Genomic DNA, 17,181 nt, shown 5'->3' with positions numbered 1-17,181 from the left:
ACTAAACGTATGCCACGTGACAAGTAGTGGTGTGTGCCAAATTAAACATCGCGTGTCTCCTTACATAAATATGTACATATATTTATAATATCTGTCAATATATAGACTATATTTATTTTTAATATATTTTTTCAAATGATAATTGTTATTTTTCAACTCTGATTGGCCAAAACTTGTCTACGCACATTTGTTTATGTTGCATATTTTTGACAGTGGCCAATTTAGACGTTTAGTAGCGCCATTATCTCCACTTTTAGAAATTGAAAACACATATCCATATTCACTTTTCGATAACTCTGTCGGTTAATTCGATTATTCCATTGTACATCCATTTCTTGCTACTGCTGGTAAAGTCATAATTTGGTGCGTCTTATTGTTCCACGAAAAATAGCGAGGCCGGTATAGCCTCTCTCAGGCTTCTCTCTGGACGGTACTTCTCGAAGATGGTGTGGTTTTTCATGATTTGTGTACGATTTGTGTCTCGAGAACCTTTATCGCGTTGTTTTGTACGGTTTGTATACAGTATTGTTTAAGAAACAAGTTGGGGGGTATTGATTCTTCGCGTATTCATAAATATAGTCAGCAAATCTGGATGAAACCAGGGAGAAGATGATCGCCGCCTCAGAACCGGTGGTAAAGTGGATTGTTATAAATTTTATATATATTTAATCATTGTATATATTTAATCGTACAATTGAAAGAATTAAGCAAATGCACTTTTTTAACAGTATAAATGTAAACAAAAGCATTTGTTTCAAAGCACTTTCGCAGGATAATGTAAAGACATGACTGCTAAATTTTTCTTTTTCTCACTTAAAAACTCTCCAATCTCCCTAATAATATATCACTGTAGAAATATTCTATACACAAGTGATTTATTATTTGTTCCCTTTGTTTTATTTTAGACAGATCTCTATATATTGTTTTTCTGTCATAATTTTCAAGCTTAGGTTAGGTCTACTGCACATGACTTTTGTTTACATCAGCTTGTATCTGAACACATTGTTTTATTTAGATTAATAATGATCCAAATACAGATTAAATACCAAATTATGTACTGATTTGTATTGAAATTTCTCTTCTCATTTTGCTTGTATTCCCAAGATTTACTGTGACAAATATGTGTAAACAATAATTTGTAATTATGTCAATCTTTAAGTTCTAATAAAATAATAATTATATACATGCATATACTTTATTTATTTATTTATTTATTTTAGGAATATACGCCAGGTGGCCGACAGATAATCTTGAAGCATCCTGGATCATTAATTAGTCAACAGTTATCTAATAATCGAACAACTTGTGGAGAAAATATTTTACTAAAAAAGTTCAGTGAAGTAAATATATCGGAAAAGTCTCCTGTAAGATTTTGGAGGACAGTAAAGAAATGAGAATGGTGTTATAAGGAGATAAAAAAAATAGATTACAATTGACAATGTTTTTTTATATTGCTAACTTAAAAAAAATTATATCTCCTAATAACTGCCATCTCTCATAATTTTATTTTTTTCATCTATCTTGAAGTAATACTGAATGAAAAAATTATATTTAGAAAGAAACATGGTTAGTACGCAGTAATAAAACATGCGGAGAAGAAGAATTATATTACTCTGGTAAAGTTGCTGTTCATTGTAAGGGCAACCAAAACACCCAAGTACTTGAAGCAACTTATACATGTGAAACAGATATTAAGCATGCACTTTGGTGTACATTTCATACAAGTATTCCGGATCATTTAACTAAAGGCAAAGAATATGAAGCTGAAGATTCTATTCACAAATCTTTAGAATGTATCTGCCTGCTTGATTCGTATACTCTTAAGGTTTTTACAGAATGCGGCGAAGATTATGTTTCTACTTTACAATTTCAGGTAAAAACAGAAAACTGGGAATAATTTGATGATATTGTTGATTCTTATTGAGAAAAAATTGATATATTATATCAAAGAAATTATTTATATATATTTTCTGAAAATAGCAGCTGTTTATAAAATTATTACAATTATTAAATGAAATAGAAATATTAATTTATTACCATTGTAAATATATTAATTGATTTAGGTTTCTGCAGTATGGCCGACAAAATATGGAATTATACTTGAAAAATGCCAAGTGCCAATTATAGATTCAAGGTATATAAAGATATAGTTTATGATATTTGAATGTAATATATATATACAATATATGTATTTAAATATACACGGTCTCCGGAAAATCGCCTCCAATACTTCGGAAAATGATTCGAGACCCAAAAAGAAAATAAAGCTATATAAATATTTAAAATTTAATTTAAATTTAAAATTTAAATTTGACCATTTTTAAATTCAAATTTTTAAATTTAAATTTTAAATTCAAATTTTTAAATTCAAATTTTTAAATTCAAATTTTTAAATTCAAATTTTTAAATTTAAATTTTCAAATTCAAATTTTTAAATTCAAATTTTCAAATTTAAATTTTAAATTCAAATTTTTAAATTCAAATTTTTAAATTTAAATTTTAAATTCAAATTTTCAAATTTAAATTTTAAATTCAAATTTTTAAATTTAAATTTTCAAATTTAAATTTTAAATTCAAATTTTCAAATTTAAATTTTAAATTCAAATTTTTAAATTTAAATTTTTAAATTCAAATTTTTAAATTTAAATTTTCAAATTCAAATTTTTAAATTTAAATTTTAAATTCAAATTTTCAAATTTAAATTTTCAAATTTAAATTTTTAAATTTAAATTTGAATATAGCTTTTTTCCTTCTTTTTGGATCCCGAATCACTTTTCGAAGTACTGCGGGCGATTTTCCAGACACCCTGTGTATCTAAATATATAATATATAAAGTATGTATTATATATAAATATATAATGTATATATGTATTTAAATATATATAAATATATAATTTAGTGATATTTGAATAATAACCTTATTAATATATTCATTTTATTCTTACATTTTTATATTTTATTTATAATCATAATATTGATGTTTAATTTCAATGTAGCTTGTATTTTCAGGTACATATCTTTCGAAAACAGCAGATTACCAACTCAAAATGATAATTTACCTGTTGCCTTTTCATTAATGCATCCTTTAGATGAGATTTGTCCTCTGCTTATTAAACATGGTAAATATTTTCTTAAAATTTAAATATTGAAAATAATGAATCATGCAAAATGTCATATATTTATATCACATGTATTATTTACATGATAATAAATTAAGGCTAGATTAATTTTTAATACATTATATGTAAAATTAAATATTTTAGGATCTTTGTCGTACATGAATGAATCAAGTCAACAAATTATATTCACTAGTTCAGAACCATCCTTTGCAGTCATATATGATACAAAGTCCGGCTTGCATTCAGTTTACAAGATTCGCAAAGCGTTAGCAGAAGAATGCCAAATAGTTTGTGGAATTAACGATACGAGTTTATTAAATCATTCAGTTAACATGTCATCATTAAATGTTGGCAGCAATTTATCCATCAATAAAAGTTGCACCAACAAGGGACATCAAAGTCCCTTTCTTCTTGGTAAAAATATATTCATGTACAATTGCCAATACGCGCGCGCGCGCGCACACACACACACACACACACACACACACACACACATGTGTATAATTTCCTGGATTTAATTTTATCATAATATATATAAATATTTCATTGTGCATAATAATTTTTTTTACAATTCATCGATGTAACGCGCGTTTTTTTTGTGTGTACAATACTATTAAATATAAAATTGCTACAGTTATCACAAATATATTATGGTAAAGTTAAATAAAAATAAGAGATTGTTTAAAGAAAATTAATAAAATCTATATGTGAATAAATGTATTGCAGGAATTCCAAATTTACAAATGAGTAACAATACTGGTATAGGTCTGGGACTATCTAATACTCCATTCGGATCGCGTACTGCCTCTTATAGCACCGCTTCAGGTGGACCATCTCCTCAGCAGCAGCAGCACTCACGCTCGCAAAGCTCGATGGCTACCATTTCTCGTTGTCAATCGCCCACACATTCAGCAGCTTTGTCTCCTTTGCTTGGAGTACCTACAAATTCAAATATCTATCACAGCAGATTACATCAGACAGTTATGATAACTACCTCGAGTCAAATACATAGTCCAATTACTAGTTATAACAATGTTCAATTGAAAGATGCTACAATTGCAAGCAAACCTTTATATCCTGAAGTTTGTCTTGAACATGTATGGACAGAAAACGTTGGTATATCAAAGTAAGTAACGAAAGTTTGTATTATTGAGAAACTTGAATTAATAGTTTGTTTTATTTTTTTATTATATGCAGCAGAATAATAATTTGAAAAAAAATTTGAATCTATAGATTTACATTTACTTAAATAATTTTCCATGTAGAGTTATAAGCTTTGTGACTATATATTTTTTTATTCTTTCAAATTTATTTTTAAAAGCAAGATACATTTTTATATTTTCAAATGTCAAAGGATAAACATAAATTTTTTAATACTCTACATAGTATGATACTCATCATTATTTTTCTAGAGACATTGTTTATGGTCGTGCATCAAAGGTTTTCTTAACATCAGATCTTGTTGGACAGACTTACTTGGGCTATTTGGTTCCAAATCGTTTGCAACTTTTTCTAGTCAGATTAGAAAAGACTAATAAACAACAACAAATCATTTTTGGAATGATAACAAACATTGCGGCCAAGGATGCTGTTAATTTATCAGTTAGTACATATTAGACTTTTAAATTTATATAATTTGATACTTATATAAGTTGTATAAGAAATTCTATTTTTTTGCAGAATTTGCACATGATAGCAATTGTAGATTTATCAAATAGTATAGCATTATATACAGGAGTTACATGTGTGGGCAAATTACATATATCTGGTATACTGTCCAATCTTACGGGTAGTAATTACTTTTTATCAAATAGTAATTCTAAGATTGCATCTCCATTTCCGAGACGAAGTTCCTTGATTTGTCAAAATTGTGCACCTTCACATGAAATTAAATTTGAAGAGAGTATGCATTTACTAAGTCCTGTAGGTGGTAATTGCGCTCGTCCGCCGATTCTTTTAGAAAATTCATTACTGGATACAAATTTTCTTGCATTGAAAGACGCTGTAGGCAATGAGATTACCATGGAATGCGGAAAGAAACAATACTTTCGTATAACATTACCCGTATCTAGTACATCTCCTTTAGGTAAATAATTACATGTTCTCGCGCAAAATATTATTGAATATATAAGAATATGAGCGAGTAAGTTAAATATATTTTACAAAGTTTACAAAATACGATTATAAATATATCTTTTATAGTTACTAAATGTTTACATACATTGCGAAGTGTACTTCAAAGAGACTTAGCAATGCAATTATTGGTTAAATGGTACGGCGCTAGAAACGCTCCTGGTCCGCAAGATTTTTCACCGGCGCAAGAATGGGATCTCTTCCTCGTAGTTCTGTTTACATTATTGGGATACGATGTGGAGAAACTACATTTAATACGAAATAATGAGAAAGATCAATTTACAGAATATAATAGTAATAGTCCTACAGTGCTCCCTAAAAAACAGAAAACCAACAATTGTGGATCTGTAGATGATTGGCTGTACATATTGGAATCGAACGAATTTAAAAATTCCCAATTTTTTATTTCAAATATATTGAAAAGTCAAAAGATATCCAGCTTTCTTTGCACGATTCCCAAAAATACTGCAGAAGCAAATAACATCGGTAAAATAAATGTACAAGCCGCTTTATATCCACATCTTCCGCTTGTTTTATTTTCTCTTCATCTCTTATATGAGGAATTGAAATTAAACAGTGTTATATTGGAAAGTTTACCATTGCTCGGGCAATTACTGTATCAATTGAGCATAGATTTAAAGTTCGAGATGTACGCTCACCATTATTTTCTTGATTCTCCATCATTATCTTATTTAAAAAGCGTAAAGTCTCAGATTAGTGACTCGGATCTACAGAAAATAACAATTCCAAATTATATTCCTCGAAAACCGCCGAACATATTTGAAACATTAAACAGTATGCTAAATGGAATAGAGACAAATGCATTCCCATATCTAAGTCACGTTAATCGAAGAACGAGAAATGTAATATATTTAACAGTACTTGTGGCGAATGAAAACCGCGTTGATGTAATAGAAATGGAAAAGTATATTAAATTAATTATACCTGCTGGAAGTCGCATCGATCTTCAAGAAAATGGAGGCAAATCTGATAAAGAGATATGGAAAAAATTGGAGAAGCCTGCAACAGATAGAATAATATTAATGTATTATGAGATGGGTAAGATTACTCTCTTTACAATAGATACTCGGAAATTGTAGGAAATGTTATTTCCTTCTTTCTATCTCCAAAAATATAAAATAGACTCGTAATTAATTTTAGGTATGACTAAAGAAGATCTCGAAATATTGCCACCTGCGATATCTCTAATGATAAAAGATGTTATGCATAGATGTAGAGAATGTCCACCATCAAATTGGCCTATGCATGCGTACGAACTCGTGGATCGTCAAGATTTAGCCGCATTAGATAAGCATTTAAAACCATTGTCAAGATTACAATATATTGACGGCGAAACAAAGGATTATGGAATAAAGGATGAACAAGATGATGGCATGGAATTTGATGATATGGTATATATGCATGCTTTCTTACGTTATGTTTCTACTTCTATACATGTTTTACAAAATGTTATCATATACATTTTTTTGTGATATCTAATTTTGATCATATGTCATTTTTTTTTTTAATACAGAATGCTTCACATATATAGCTAACATTTTTATAGTTTGTTTTATATATTAAACTTACAACTCTTATCTTGTATTCTATTTGTTTTTGTAGATATTAAAGTTACGATTTAGCAAGGATCATAGAGTCGCTGAAGTGCGAAGATTGCTCAATTCCTCAAAACCAGTAAAAATCGCAATAGTTCAAAGATCAAACGTAAGTGATCATGAATTTATAGAAGAACAAGAGAGGCATCTGCATACATTATGCACAAGAACAATGGCATTGCCTGTAGCTAGAGGCATGTTTACATTGAGAACTTCCACACCAATGATAACAGAACAATTACCTATTCCACGATTATGCTTGACAGGTATGATTATATTGTTCTATGTAGAACTTCAAGTTTATATTTTTTATGAATATTAAATTTTATGAATTTTATAAGTTTCAATATTACTCTTTCCATGCACTTTATTCTTATCTATTTTCTCTTTTTAGAGCATAAATATACATTTATTTCATAGATAAAAAAACTAAATTGAAACTAAATTAAAACGAATAAATGTGTTGAAAGTTATTATTACGAAAAACAGACGCTTTTGCAGTTATGAAAAAAATAACGTATTTAACTAATTATTATTGAAAAACTAACTTGCTTTTTATTCTCATTAGGCAAGGCACCTCCCCGTGGAAATACCGTCGAGTTAACTCACATAGATGTTGCACCAAATATGAATCTGTGGCCATTATTTCATAACGGCGTAGCTGCAGGCCTGTGTATTCATCCAGATGCTGCAAACATTGATTCGACATGGATAGTATACAATAAACAGCAACAGGGTGAATACGGGGTAGAACACTCAGGATTTTTAATGGCTCTCGGTTTAAACGGACATCTTAAAAATTTAGCTCCTTTAAGTACATATGAATATTTAGCTGATTGTCATGAAGCTACCAGTGTTGGACTCTTGCTTGGCTTGTCAGCAACACATCGCGGTACAATGAACGTATCTATGACTAAGCTATTATCGTTACACGTAGAAACGCTTTTGCCACCGACGAGTATTGAATTAAATGTACAACAGAATGTTCAAATAGCGGCACTGATGGGTGTTGGTCTCGTATACCAAGGAACTGCTCACAGACATATTTCCCATGCTTTATTATCTGAAATTGGTAATTATAATACATATCAAAATCAATTTTAAATCAAATAGAGGATAAAAGTTTGTCGAGTTGTTTTTTCTCTTTATTAGACATATACTTTTCAATATGCAAAATATGTATTAACATATCTTAATATAAAAATTTGTCTTTATAGGTAGACCTCCAGGGCCTGAAATGAAAAATTGTGTGGACCGTGAATCATATTCCTTGACAGCAGGATTAGCATTAGGTTTAGTTATACTTGGTTCTGGTGGTGGAGCGGATGTACCTGCAAGCATACCCGATACTTTACATTATTACATGGTCGGTGGATACACAAGACCTTTCTCTGGAGCACAAAAAGATAAATACAAGTCCCCCAGGTATAATCATTGTTCTTTAATTCTTTTAAGAAGTGAATATATACGTTCGCGAGAAATAAGAATCCACTAAGTTATATATACAATATTTCACACAATTCAAAACAAAAATAATATTTTGAAAAAAAATAGATACCTTTTCGATAATTTTCGATATCTCGGAAAATTTAAAATTAAGACAAATAATTTATTTTCGCAAAGAGCAAACTTTTGAAATAAAATAGACAAATTTACTCTCACGAACATTCATTATATTACGATGTTCAAATTTTCAAGAATTCATAAATTAGACTTTTTTATTTTTTTTATAGTTATCAAATACGAGAAGGTGACTCGATAAATATCGATGTAACAAGCCCGGGAGCAACAATAGCTTTAGGATTAATGTATTTTAATACTGGAAATCGTGCGGTAGCCGAGTGGATGCAACCTCCTGATACGCAGTATTTATTAGAATTCGTAAGGCCAGATTTTCTGCTGTTACGAGTGCTCGCAAAGTCGCTAATTTTATGGGATGATATCGAGCCAACCAAATCGTGGGTTTCTAGTCACGTACCTAATATCGTTTACAAATACAGATTACAAAAGCCTACGCCGGAAATTACACAGAATGTGGATTTAGAAACTATCAAGTGAGTGATCATATTTTGTATTTTTTAAAGCATTTGTAAGTTGTTTATATCTTTATTATCTGATCATGTTACTAATAATATACAATTTATAGTCAGGCTTACTGCAATATTATAGCTGGTGCTTGCATGGCATTGGGATTAAGATACGCAGGCACTGCTAATAAAAATGCTTTCAAGACTTTATACAATTACGCTCAGATGTTTACGGCATTGTCGCATAAAACTATAGCCGAATTAGCTGGCAAATCAACTGTTGAAACATGTCTGAACGTTGTTTTGCTTTCAACTGCAGTGGTAATGGCGGGTACCGGTGATTTGGATGTAAGTCTTGATATTCATAACAGTTATAATGGAAAATTTGTTGACTATTTAATATATGTTGTATAAAATATATATACAGATTATAAGAATATGCAGACACATACGCACTCGCATAGGACCTGCCAGCGGCGTTGTCACGTACGGTTCTCATTTGGCAACGCATATGGCCCTCGGTCTTCTTTTCTTAGGCGGTGGGAGATACACTCTTTCTAATAGTCCAAATGCAGTCGCAGCTCTTATAATTTCGCTTTTTCCAAAATTTCCAACTCACAGCAACGACAACAGGTATTTGTATTATGTATTTTGTTCACGCCATTGCATAATTCTTTATACTTCAATAGAAATGAACAAATTATAATTTATATTTTTTTTTCTTAGATTATAAAACTTACTATAGGAAATTTCATTTAAACAAGACTTATTATTTCGATATTTACATTATTTTGACAGATATCATTTACAAGCATTGCGTCACTTGTATGTATTAGCAGCGGAACCACGTATTATCTTACCAAAAGACATAGATACTGGTCAGTATTGCTATGCCACAATACATTTAACATTCGAGACTGATAGGGAAGCTGAAGGACAAGAGATTAGTTTACAAGCACCCTGTTTATTACCACAGCTGTGTAATTTGAAAAAAATTGAATTGAAAGATACAAGATATTGGACAATTATATTTGAGAAGCATCATAACTGGCAACAATTAGAAAATATGTTGGAAAGACACGATTTCTTAAGTATTAAGCAAAGGGCTGGTTGTTTATCATATCTGGAAGATCCCCGTGTAAGATATTATTACTTTAATTTTATATTTATACATATTTCTCTCTTTCATTATTTGTTTTCAATGATAAACAAATATAAATATTAATATAAGAAAAAGTTATAAATAATTAATTTCTTATTTTATTATAGGGATTTAGAAGCTTAGTAGCCCAAACTTTAACGACAGAAAATGCAGTTGCATGGGCTGCTCGGCCAGAGTACGTTACATCGTTTACAAATGATAAAACTGTACTGAACATAATAACATATTTTTTACAATGGTCTAAGAAAGAAATCAATCCTTCTGAGAACATCAAGTATTCATTACAAAATGGTATGAGATTTAATTGTACTTCTCAATTATATATTCCAAGCAATGTATTTCGAATAGTGGCATTTTTATCAACATTATTTATAAATTTACAGGTTCCCAATGGGAAATGCCGGAATTTGAACGATATTTTCTTCATGTATTTGCGATAATTGTGTATGAATGCATTACAAAGGACAAAGTAAATCTTATACCATTATGGTTGCGTATAATTAAAAATCTAAAAGTTATTGAGGAAAAACCAAATAGCTTTTCAATATGGCAAATAAAACTTCTTTCATCACAACTGTCAAAAAGAATTAATTCTATGGATGATGCGAATCTGTTACTCAGTTTGGAAAGTATGCTTGCGATTAAACAAAAAACAGCAGTTATTCTTGATAAATGGGAGCATGGTAATTATTAACATATTGCAATGTAATTCCTTGTCATATTTGATTTATTTTTTTCTCTATTTTCCACAGACATGAAACCTTTATTTAAACAATATCTTACTAATGGAATGGTACAAGCTGATACTGTATCTCTAGCTAGAATGTGCGCTTATTTTATATTCTATGGTATACCATATCCAATTGATGATAAAATAATCTGTAAGTTGTTTCATATAATAATTTTTTTAAAATATTATATTTATTTATATATATATACTATATATTTGTATCTAATAATCACATTCTTTATTTTTAATGATTATTTATTTCAATGATTTTTTAGCGAATTGGATTACGACGACGCAACGCTCCTCTGATATATCAAATATAACACTATACAAATTGTATAAAATTTTACAATCAATTTGTAAGTAAAATGTATACTGTGATACACATATGTATATTCAAAGCTTTCTATTAAAAAAAATTTTTTAAATCGTGACTTTTTTCATTTTTTACTTATTTTTAAAAATGCTATTACAAAAAATTACAAAAAAATTATCAGATTAAAATAATATATTGTTGATCTTATTATAACAAAAATACTTATATAAAAAACTATTAAAACTTTATCACATTAAACATTTAACGAAAATTTGTAAACAAGTTAGTTTGTTACAAGAATAAAATTAAGAGAAAAAGATCTTTACTTGACATTTATTATATATACTTGATTTGACACTTTAGCATGTTTTGTAAAATTTGATTTAATGCACAAGTAACATAAAACATTTATATCGAAATTATTAATAATTAAAAAATTTATAATTATTTACAATTATCACATGTATTTATTAATAATTTGTTTCTTATTAATTATTTGTACATACATTTTTATTATATTAAATTATTTTTATATATATTAAATTTTAAAAATATATTAAATTATAAAATGTGTCAAGTAAATAGTGTGTTTCGTTTTCTATAAAATTGTTCTTCATGTATAATGGGTATACCAGTTATCATATGTATGAAATTATCAATTATTTCTCCAATAAATGTGTAAGAATATAAACATCCAATTAAAATACCACCCAAATGTCCCACAAAGGAAGAATTTGGAACTAACATATGTATTAATATTAATTCAAGCCACACAGCTAATTTACTTGGTACTGTAAATCCATTGACATTGTGTAATCTGTCACGTTCTTCGCACAACGCAATTACTTTTAATGCAAATAATGTTGCAGAAAAGCCAATAGCGCAAGTTGTAAAATATCCATAATCTCCTGTTAACTGCATCAGCATATATCCCAAAGATACATACATAATGCTACATCCAGTAGATAGTATAACAAGTAAGAGTACAAAGTTTGTTGTTCCATATATGGGTTCTAAATACGATCCTTTTAGAATGAAGGAAAACATGTTGTAATACAGATGCATATCGGATCCATGTTCAAAATTTGAAAGGAAAAATGATCGCCAATCTTTGTATTTAATTATTTTTACAGCTGATATACATACTTCCTCTGCATTCCATGGCACTCGTATCAATCCAGTATATAACAAAGTCTAAAAAATAAATATTCAAATACCAAATTACCAAAATGAGAATGAAATATATATAATTATGTATGAAAAAAATTTGCCTATAAAAATATATATTTTGAAGAAAAGAATATTTTCCATATATGAGTTGTATGTTGGAAAGATGTCTCATTTAATTGATCTTGCGCGCAAATAATTCTAATAATTTTGCAATTAAAAATCATAGAAACTTATATAGTGACAATTACCTGTAAGATAACTCCAATTAAAGTAGCAGGTGGTATTCTGTCAAGTCCAAAATTTAGGGCCTGCATACATAACAAAAATATTCCATACTGCAGACCCCGCTGCTGTCTTTGGCTAGGCGTCATAATAATTCATAGAATACGATGCAATATTATGATGAATAATCTTACAGACGTCGAAAAATTAGGTATGTATCAGATTTGATTTCTCCAAAGAGCATGTGAGAAAATAAACATTCAACCAAAAGCTATCTCTCAGATGTTCCACAAAGGAGGAAGTTAGAACTAACAGATCGTTAACAAATATATTCAACACTTGTAACTCCACTATTGTGTAACTTGATGTAATCTGTCGTGTTCCTTTCACAACACAACACGTAACTCACGTTGGCTGAAACGTCACGTGGATATTTTGTATCAGGATCTGATGTGTTTTTACATCATTTTAATAAGTTGCCTAATTCTTCGGAATCACAAAAAGAGATATCCTTTATTTTGTATTTTTCAATTCACTCTTGGATATCTCGTTTTGGAGCACTCTCAAAAGATATACGATTTCAATTATTTTCCTTTTCCTTTTTTCTTCCAGAATATTCTCTTAAAAATATATATTTAAATTTCGTGGAAGATGTCAATTTATCTCAAAACCAATAGTTGGTATCCGGACATAATGCGTCCGGCGAAAATATTTAACGAGAAAATGTTTTTTTTTTTCTCCGCGTCACCGGATGATGACAACGAGAAAATGAATGTTAGAAAGGTAGAGAGCAATGTAAGATCACATGAAAGCGATGAGATAAGAGAGACAAATCCTTTCAAATTTTTGTCCAACAAAGAATATATATGAATGAATGTATGAATGATCACATTCACCGGTATTCACTCATATGAATAAATGTATGAATGATACATATATATATGAATGAATGTATGAACCGAGAGAAGCCTGAGAGGGGCCGTGCCGTCGTTTTTCATGTGACGGTTTTATTAAGTTGTATAGTGGCGCCCCGTAGATCCATTTGAGAGCCAATGGAACTACATGGTTAGGTCCACTTTTCGGTAAAACGACCGATTGGTTCATGTCCGTACTAGATAGAATTGTAGATCAAAAGGAAACATATGGAAACATATTATAAATTTATTATATATTTTATATTATATTTTATATTATATTTTATATTATATATTTATTATATATTAGTTTTTACATAATATTTTACAATAGAGCTTTTGAGTTTTAAAATAATACTATTTTGTACATGACGCGTGTACTTGGTGTCTTTTTTATTTTTTTTAAAAGGTAAATTTTTATTAAGATAATTTATTTTATTAAGATTATTTAATATTACATAAGCGTCTTTTGTTTTACAGCATTGGCGTTACCGTTATTTCGTAGCATCAGGCACATAGCACGGAACAGAACCAGAATTGTGCACATTATATGTTACCCTCTGAGAACATTCGTGGACATTGGCTTCGTAGTTCGTGCCCACGTTTTTAATGTCCATAGAGCGCTTTCAGCAATCACCAAAAGCGGGCCATGACACTTTTCATTCTTCTCTCTGTTTATCCAAATAGTCAACACCTTGCATGAATACAATCCAGTACGCCGATATATGTGTCAATGTGTCGTGGAGAAGATTGTCTGTAGTGGGGTTTGTTCTTTCGCCTCGAAAAATTTTTCATACATTTACACATTAAGGAAGATAAAGGTATTCAATTTATCATGTTATATTTTTATGAGAGAAAGATAAGATATCTGATTTTTTAAAAAGATTATGCGAGAGATGTATTTATAATTCTATTGATAACATGGCACTTGTAGTTCTATAAATGCAAGCGATATAAAAATCTACATTATTTTACAGCGTCGTATATTACTAGTGTAAGAAGAGGGAATATTCAAGAAAAAATATTTCAAGGTAAGAAATAAGTTATATATGTAAATATTTCCACATACTTTGTTAACAATCATTGTTTTATTGTTGAACAAAGAGTAATAAAGTATTCTACTTATCATGCAAAAACAGATGGTAAAAAGGAATGGACTTTGGAAGCTAACACAGCTTCGGGCATTAATGAAGAGTGTTCAAACTGGTATTAGAGAAAAGGGCATCCAGGCTTTGATCGTTAATGGAGAGGATGCGCATCAATCAGAATACTCGACTGAGCGAGATCAAAGACGATGTTTTATCAGCGGATTTCGCGGTTCCTATGGCACAGTGGTTGTTATGTACGACAAAGCATTACTGTGGACAGATGGAAGATATTATGCACAAGCAATGTCAGAATTAGATCCGTTGGAGGAGTGGACCTTGATGAAAGAAGGTTTATTAGACACACCTACAATTGCTACATGGTTGGCTTCAAATTTGGCTCCAAAATCTATAGTTGGAGCAGATGCTAATTTAATAAGTTATACAGAATGGGCGAGGTTACATGCCAGTCTAACTACTGTCGGTCATTGTCTAATTCCTCTTTCTGAAAATTTGGTAGATAAAGTATGGGGCGATGAACAACCAGCACCTACAGCCAATATAATCTTACCTCAGTCATTACGATATTCAGGTCAAAGTGCGGGAGATAAAATAAGATTATGTCGTGAAGCCATGAAAGAAAACAATGTGACAGTACTTGTAGTAACTGCATTGGATGGGATTGCATACTTATTAAATTGGAGAGGGTCCGATATACCTTTCAACCCTGTCTTCTTTGCGTATGTTATCCTCACTCTAAAAGATGTACATGTCTTTGTAGATAGAAGTAGACTTAGCCAAGAAGCATTAGAACAATTAAAAAATGAAGGTGTCGATCCAATTTTTCATGCTTATGCAGATATACATGTCTATATGAAAGAACTCGTAAGTTCATGTACAGATCAGGATAAAATTTGGATTAGCAATAAATCCAGTTATGCATTACATGCAGATTGCGGAGAAATCAAGAAACATACAGATATTACACCTATAAGCATTATGAAAGCGATAAAAAATCCGATTGAAATAACGGGTATGAAAGCGGCGCATGTGAGAGACTCTGTTGCTCTCGTTAAATATTTCGCTTGGTTGGAAGACAAGATCAAGAATACAAAAGAGCACATTACAGAAATTTCAGGTGCGACGCAACTGGAAAAATTTAGACAGTAAGCCAATTTATAAAGTGATTTATTAAAATGCATTTTTTATAATGTAAAATGTATATAACAAAAGAAATCTCTTTCTTTTTCTTTTATAAGGGAGCAAGATCATTTTGTTGGATTAAGTTTTACGACTATATCGTCTATCGGTCCTCATGGAGCAGTTATTCATTATTCACCTACAGCAGAGACTGATATGCCTATTACAGATAAAGAACTTTATCTTTGCGACTCTGGCGCACAATATCAAGATGGTACGACAGACGTAACGAGAACTCTACATTTTGGCGAACCTACGAGTTTCGAACGTGAATGTTTTACTAGAGTATTTAAAGGACAATGCCGTCTTTCAACAATGATATTTCCTTTAAAGACCAAAGGAAATTATCTTGACACATTGGCACGTGAAAGTTTGTGGAGTGTTGGGTATAATAAGCACTTCTTTTTATGAAAATATAATAAAGCAAGAAGAAAGCATTTTATTAAAGAAAAATTTATTTTTTTTGTATATCTGACTAAATTAATTTCATAGCCTTGATTATCTTCACGGTACTGGTCATGGAGTAGGATCCTATCTTAATGTTCACGAAGAGCCTATTGGTATTACATGGAAACCACATCCAGATGATCCAGGCTTACAACCTGGAATGTTTTTATCAAATGGTATGATCAAAATATATAAGACAAACATCATTAATTAAAAAATTAAAGGCAATATGATGCAAATAAAAATGTATATGTGTGAATTTTGAAACATAGAACCAGGATATTATGAAGATGGAAAATTCGGTATTAGACTGGAAAACATTGAATTAGTTGTTCCCGCAAAGACACCTCACAATTATAAAAATCGAGGTTTCCTTACTTTTGAAACTGTGACGCTTGTCCCTATTCAAACCAGTTTGCTTGATGTCTCGATGCTTACACATAAAGAGGTATATATATATTTTTATTTATTTATTTAAATATGCTACATTTTCTCTTATATTTCATATATCTTATTTCAGATTGAATATATAAACAACTATCATGCAAAATGTTTGAAGATTTTGAAACCCTTTCTACAAGGGGCAGAAAATATTCAAGCACTTAAATGGCTAGAAAGGCAAACTCTTCCTATTTCTCGCTAATCGTTTCATAATTTAACAACTTTTATAATATGTTTTAAACTATATATACAATTTTTTTTAATATATGTAGAAGATATATCAAATTTGTTTTCAAATCAATTAATGTTTTATTAAGATAACAAATATTTGCGATTAATATATATAAGAAAAATAAATATGTAATTGTACACACAAATGATAAGGTAATGCATTACGATCTATCGTGCGTGAACTTTCTGCAAGTGAATATATATATAGACAAAGGAACAAGGAATAATGACATATAATCATATCTTTATAACATAAGAATATATTATCTTAATTGGGTTTTGTAATTAAAAATTTACAAATTTATGTATTACATTGTATTATAAATGTTTAATTATACACATACATATAATATTTCATATTATAATAA

At 29.8% G+C, this 17,181-nt stretch overlaps 3 protein-coding genes across 8 annotated transcripts; 2 read left to right on the top strand and 1 right to left on the bottom strand.

Annotated features, from left to right (window-relative positions):
* The first annotated feature begins 53 nt into the window (after positions 1-53).
* Positions 54-11,253, top strand: Shtd (anaphase promoting complex subunit 1). Of its 2 annotated transcripts, XM_083103460.1 has the most exons (22): positions 54-633; positions 1,221-1,364; positions 1,556-1,873; positions 2,064-2,134; positions 3,010-3,119; positions 3,264-3,533; positions 3,846-4,245; positions 4,532-4,721; positions 4,800-5,205; positions 5,322-6,311; positions 6,414-6,664; positions 6,876-7,134; positions 7,437-7,940; positions 8,086-8,293; positions 8,602-8,922; positions 9,015-9,243; positions 9,323-9,528; positions 9,694-10,033; positions 10,165-10,348; positions 10,441-10,740; positions 10,810-10,938; positions 11,063-11,253. In XM_083103460.1, exons 1-22 carry the CDS (start codon positions 610-612, stop codon positions 11,152-11,154), a joined length of 5,946 nt encoding a protein of 1,981 aa, XP_082959586.1. In that variant the 5' UTR covers positions 54-609; the 3' UTR covers positions 11,155-11,253. The 2 variants fall into 2 exon arrangements, with proteins under 2 accessions (XP_082959586.1, XP_082959587.1); XM_083103461.1 differs by lacking the exons at positions 54-633; positions 1,221-1,364; positions 1,556-1,873; positions 2,064-2,134; positions 3,010-3,119 and having other exon boundaries at positions 3,269-3,406.
* Positions 3,417-13,442, bottom strand: LOC145973857 (uncharacterized). 4 transcript variants are annotated; one of them, XR_014439560.1, is made up of 5 exons: positions 12,522-13,439; positions 9,348-12,297; positions 7,417-9,249; positions 6,198-6,272; positions 3,417-5,980 (listed from the first exon to the last, which is right to left on the bottom strand). XR_014439560.1 is itself a non-coding variant. In XM_083103464.1 (3 exons), the coding sequence occupies exons 1-3, from the start codon at positions 12,642-12,644 to the stop codon at positions 12,117-12,119; spliced, it is 183 nt and encodes a 60-aa protein (XP_082959590.1). In that variant the 5' UTR covers positions 12,645-13,442; the 3' UTR covers positions 11,989-12,116. The 4 variants fall into 4 exon arrangements, 1 of the variants encoding a protein (XP_082959590.1); XR_014439559.1 differs by having other exon boundaries at positions 3,417-6,272; XR_014439561.1 differs by having other exon boundaries at positions 3,417-6,272; positions 7,417-8,199.
* Positions 13,443-14,039: 597 nt separating this feature from the next.
* Positions 14,040-17,181, top strand: LOC145973104 (xaa-Pro aminopeptidase ApepP). Of its 2 annotated transcripts, XM_083102296.1 has the most exons (8): positions 14,040-14,230; positions 14,387-14,440; positions 14,549-14,846; positions 15,015-15,660; positions 15,754-16,080; positions 16,187-16,317; positions 16,414-16,589; positions 16,662-17,181. In XM_083102296.1, the coding sequence occupies exons 3-8, from the start codon at positions 14,549-14,551 to the stop codon at positions 16,782-16,784; spliced, it is 1,701 nt and encodes a 566-aa protein (XP_082958422.1). In that variant the 5' UTR covers positions 14,040-14,230; positions 14,387-14,440; the 3' UTR covers positions 16,785-17,181. The 2 variants fall into 2 exon arrangements, with proteins under 2 accessions (XP_082958422.1, XP_082958421.1); XM_083102295.1 differs by having other exon boundaries at positions 14,549-15,660.

Source organism: Camponotus vicinus, unplaced genomic scaffold, assembly GCF_025532165.1.
Source record: "Camponotus vicinus isolate PSW18456_S1 unplaced genomic scaffold, iyCamVici1.0 SCAF_6, whole genome shotgun sequence".
NCBI lineage: Eukaryota > Metazoa > Arthropoda > Insecta > Hymenoptera > Formicidae > Camponotus > Camponotus vicinus.
Note: the sequence above shows the minus strand (reverse complement) of the source record. Positions and strands in the feature narration are given on the sequence as shown.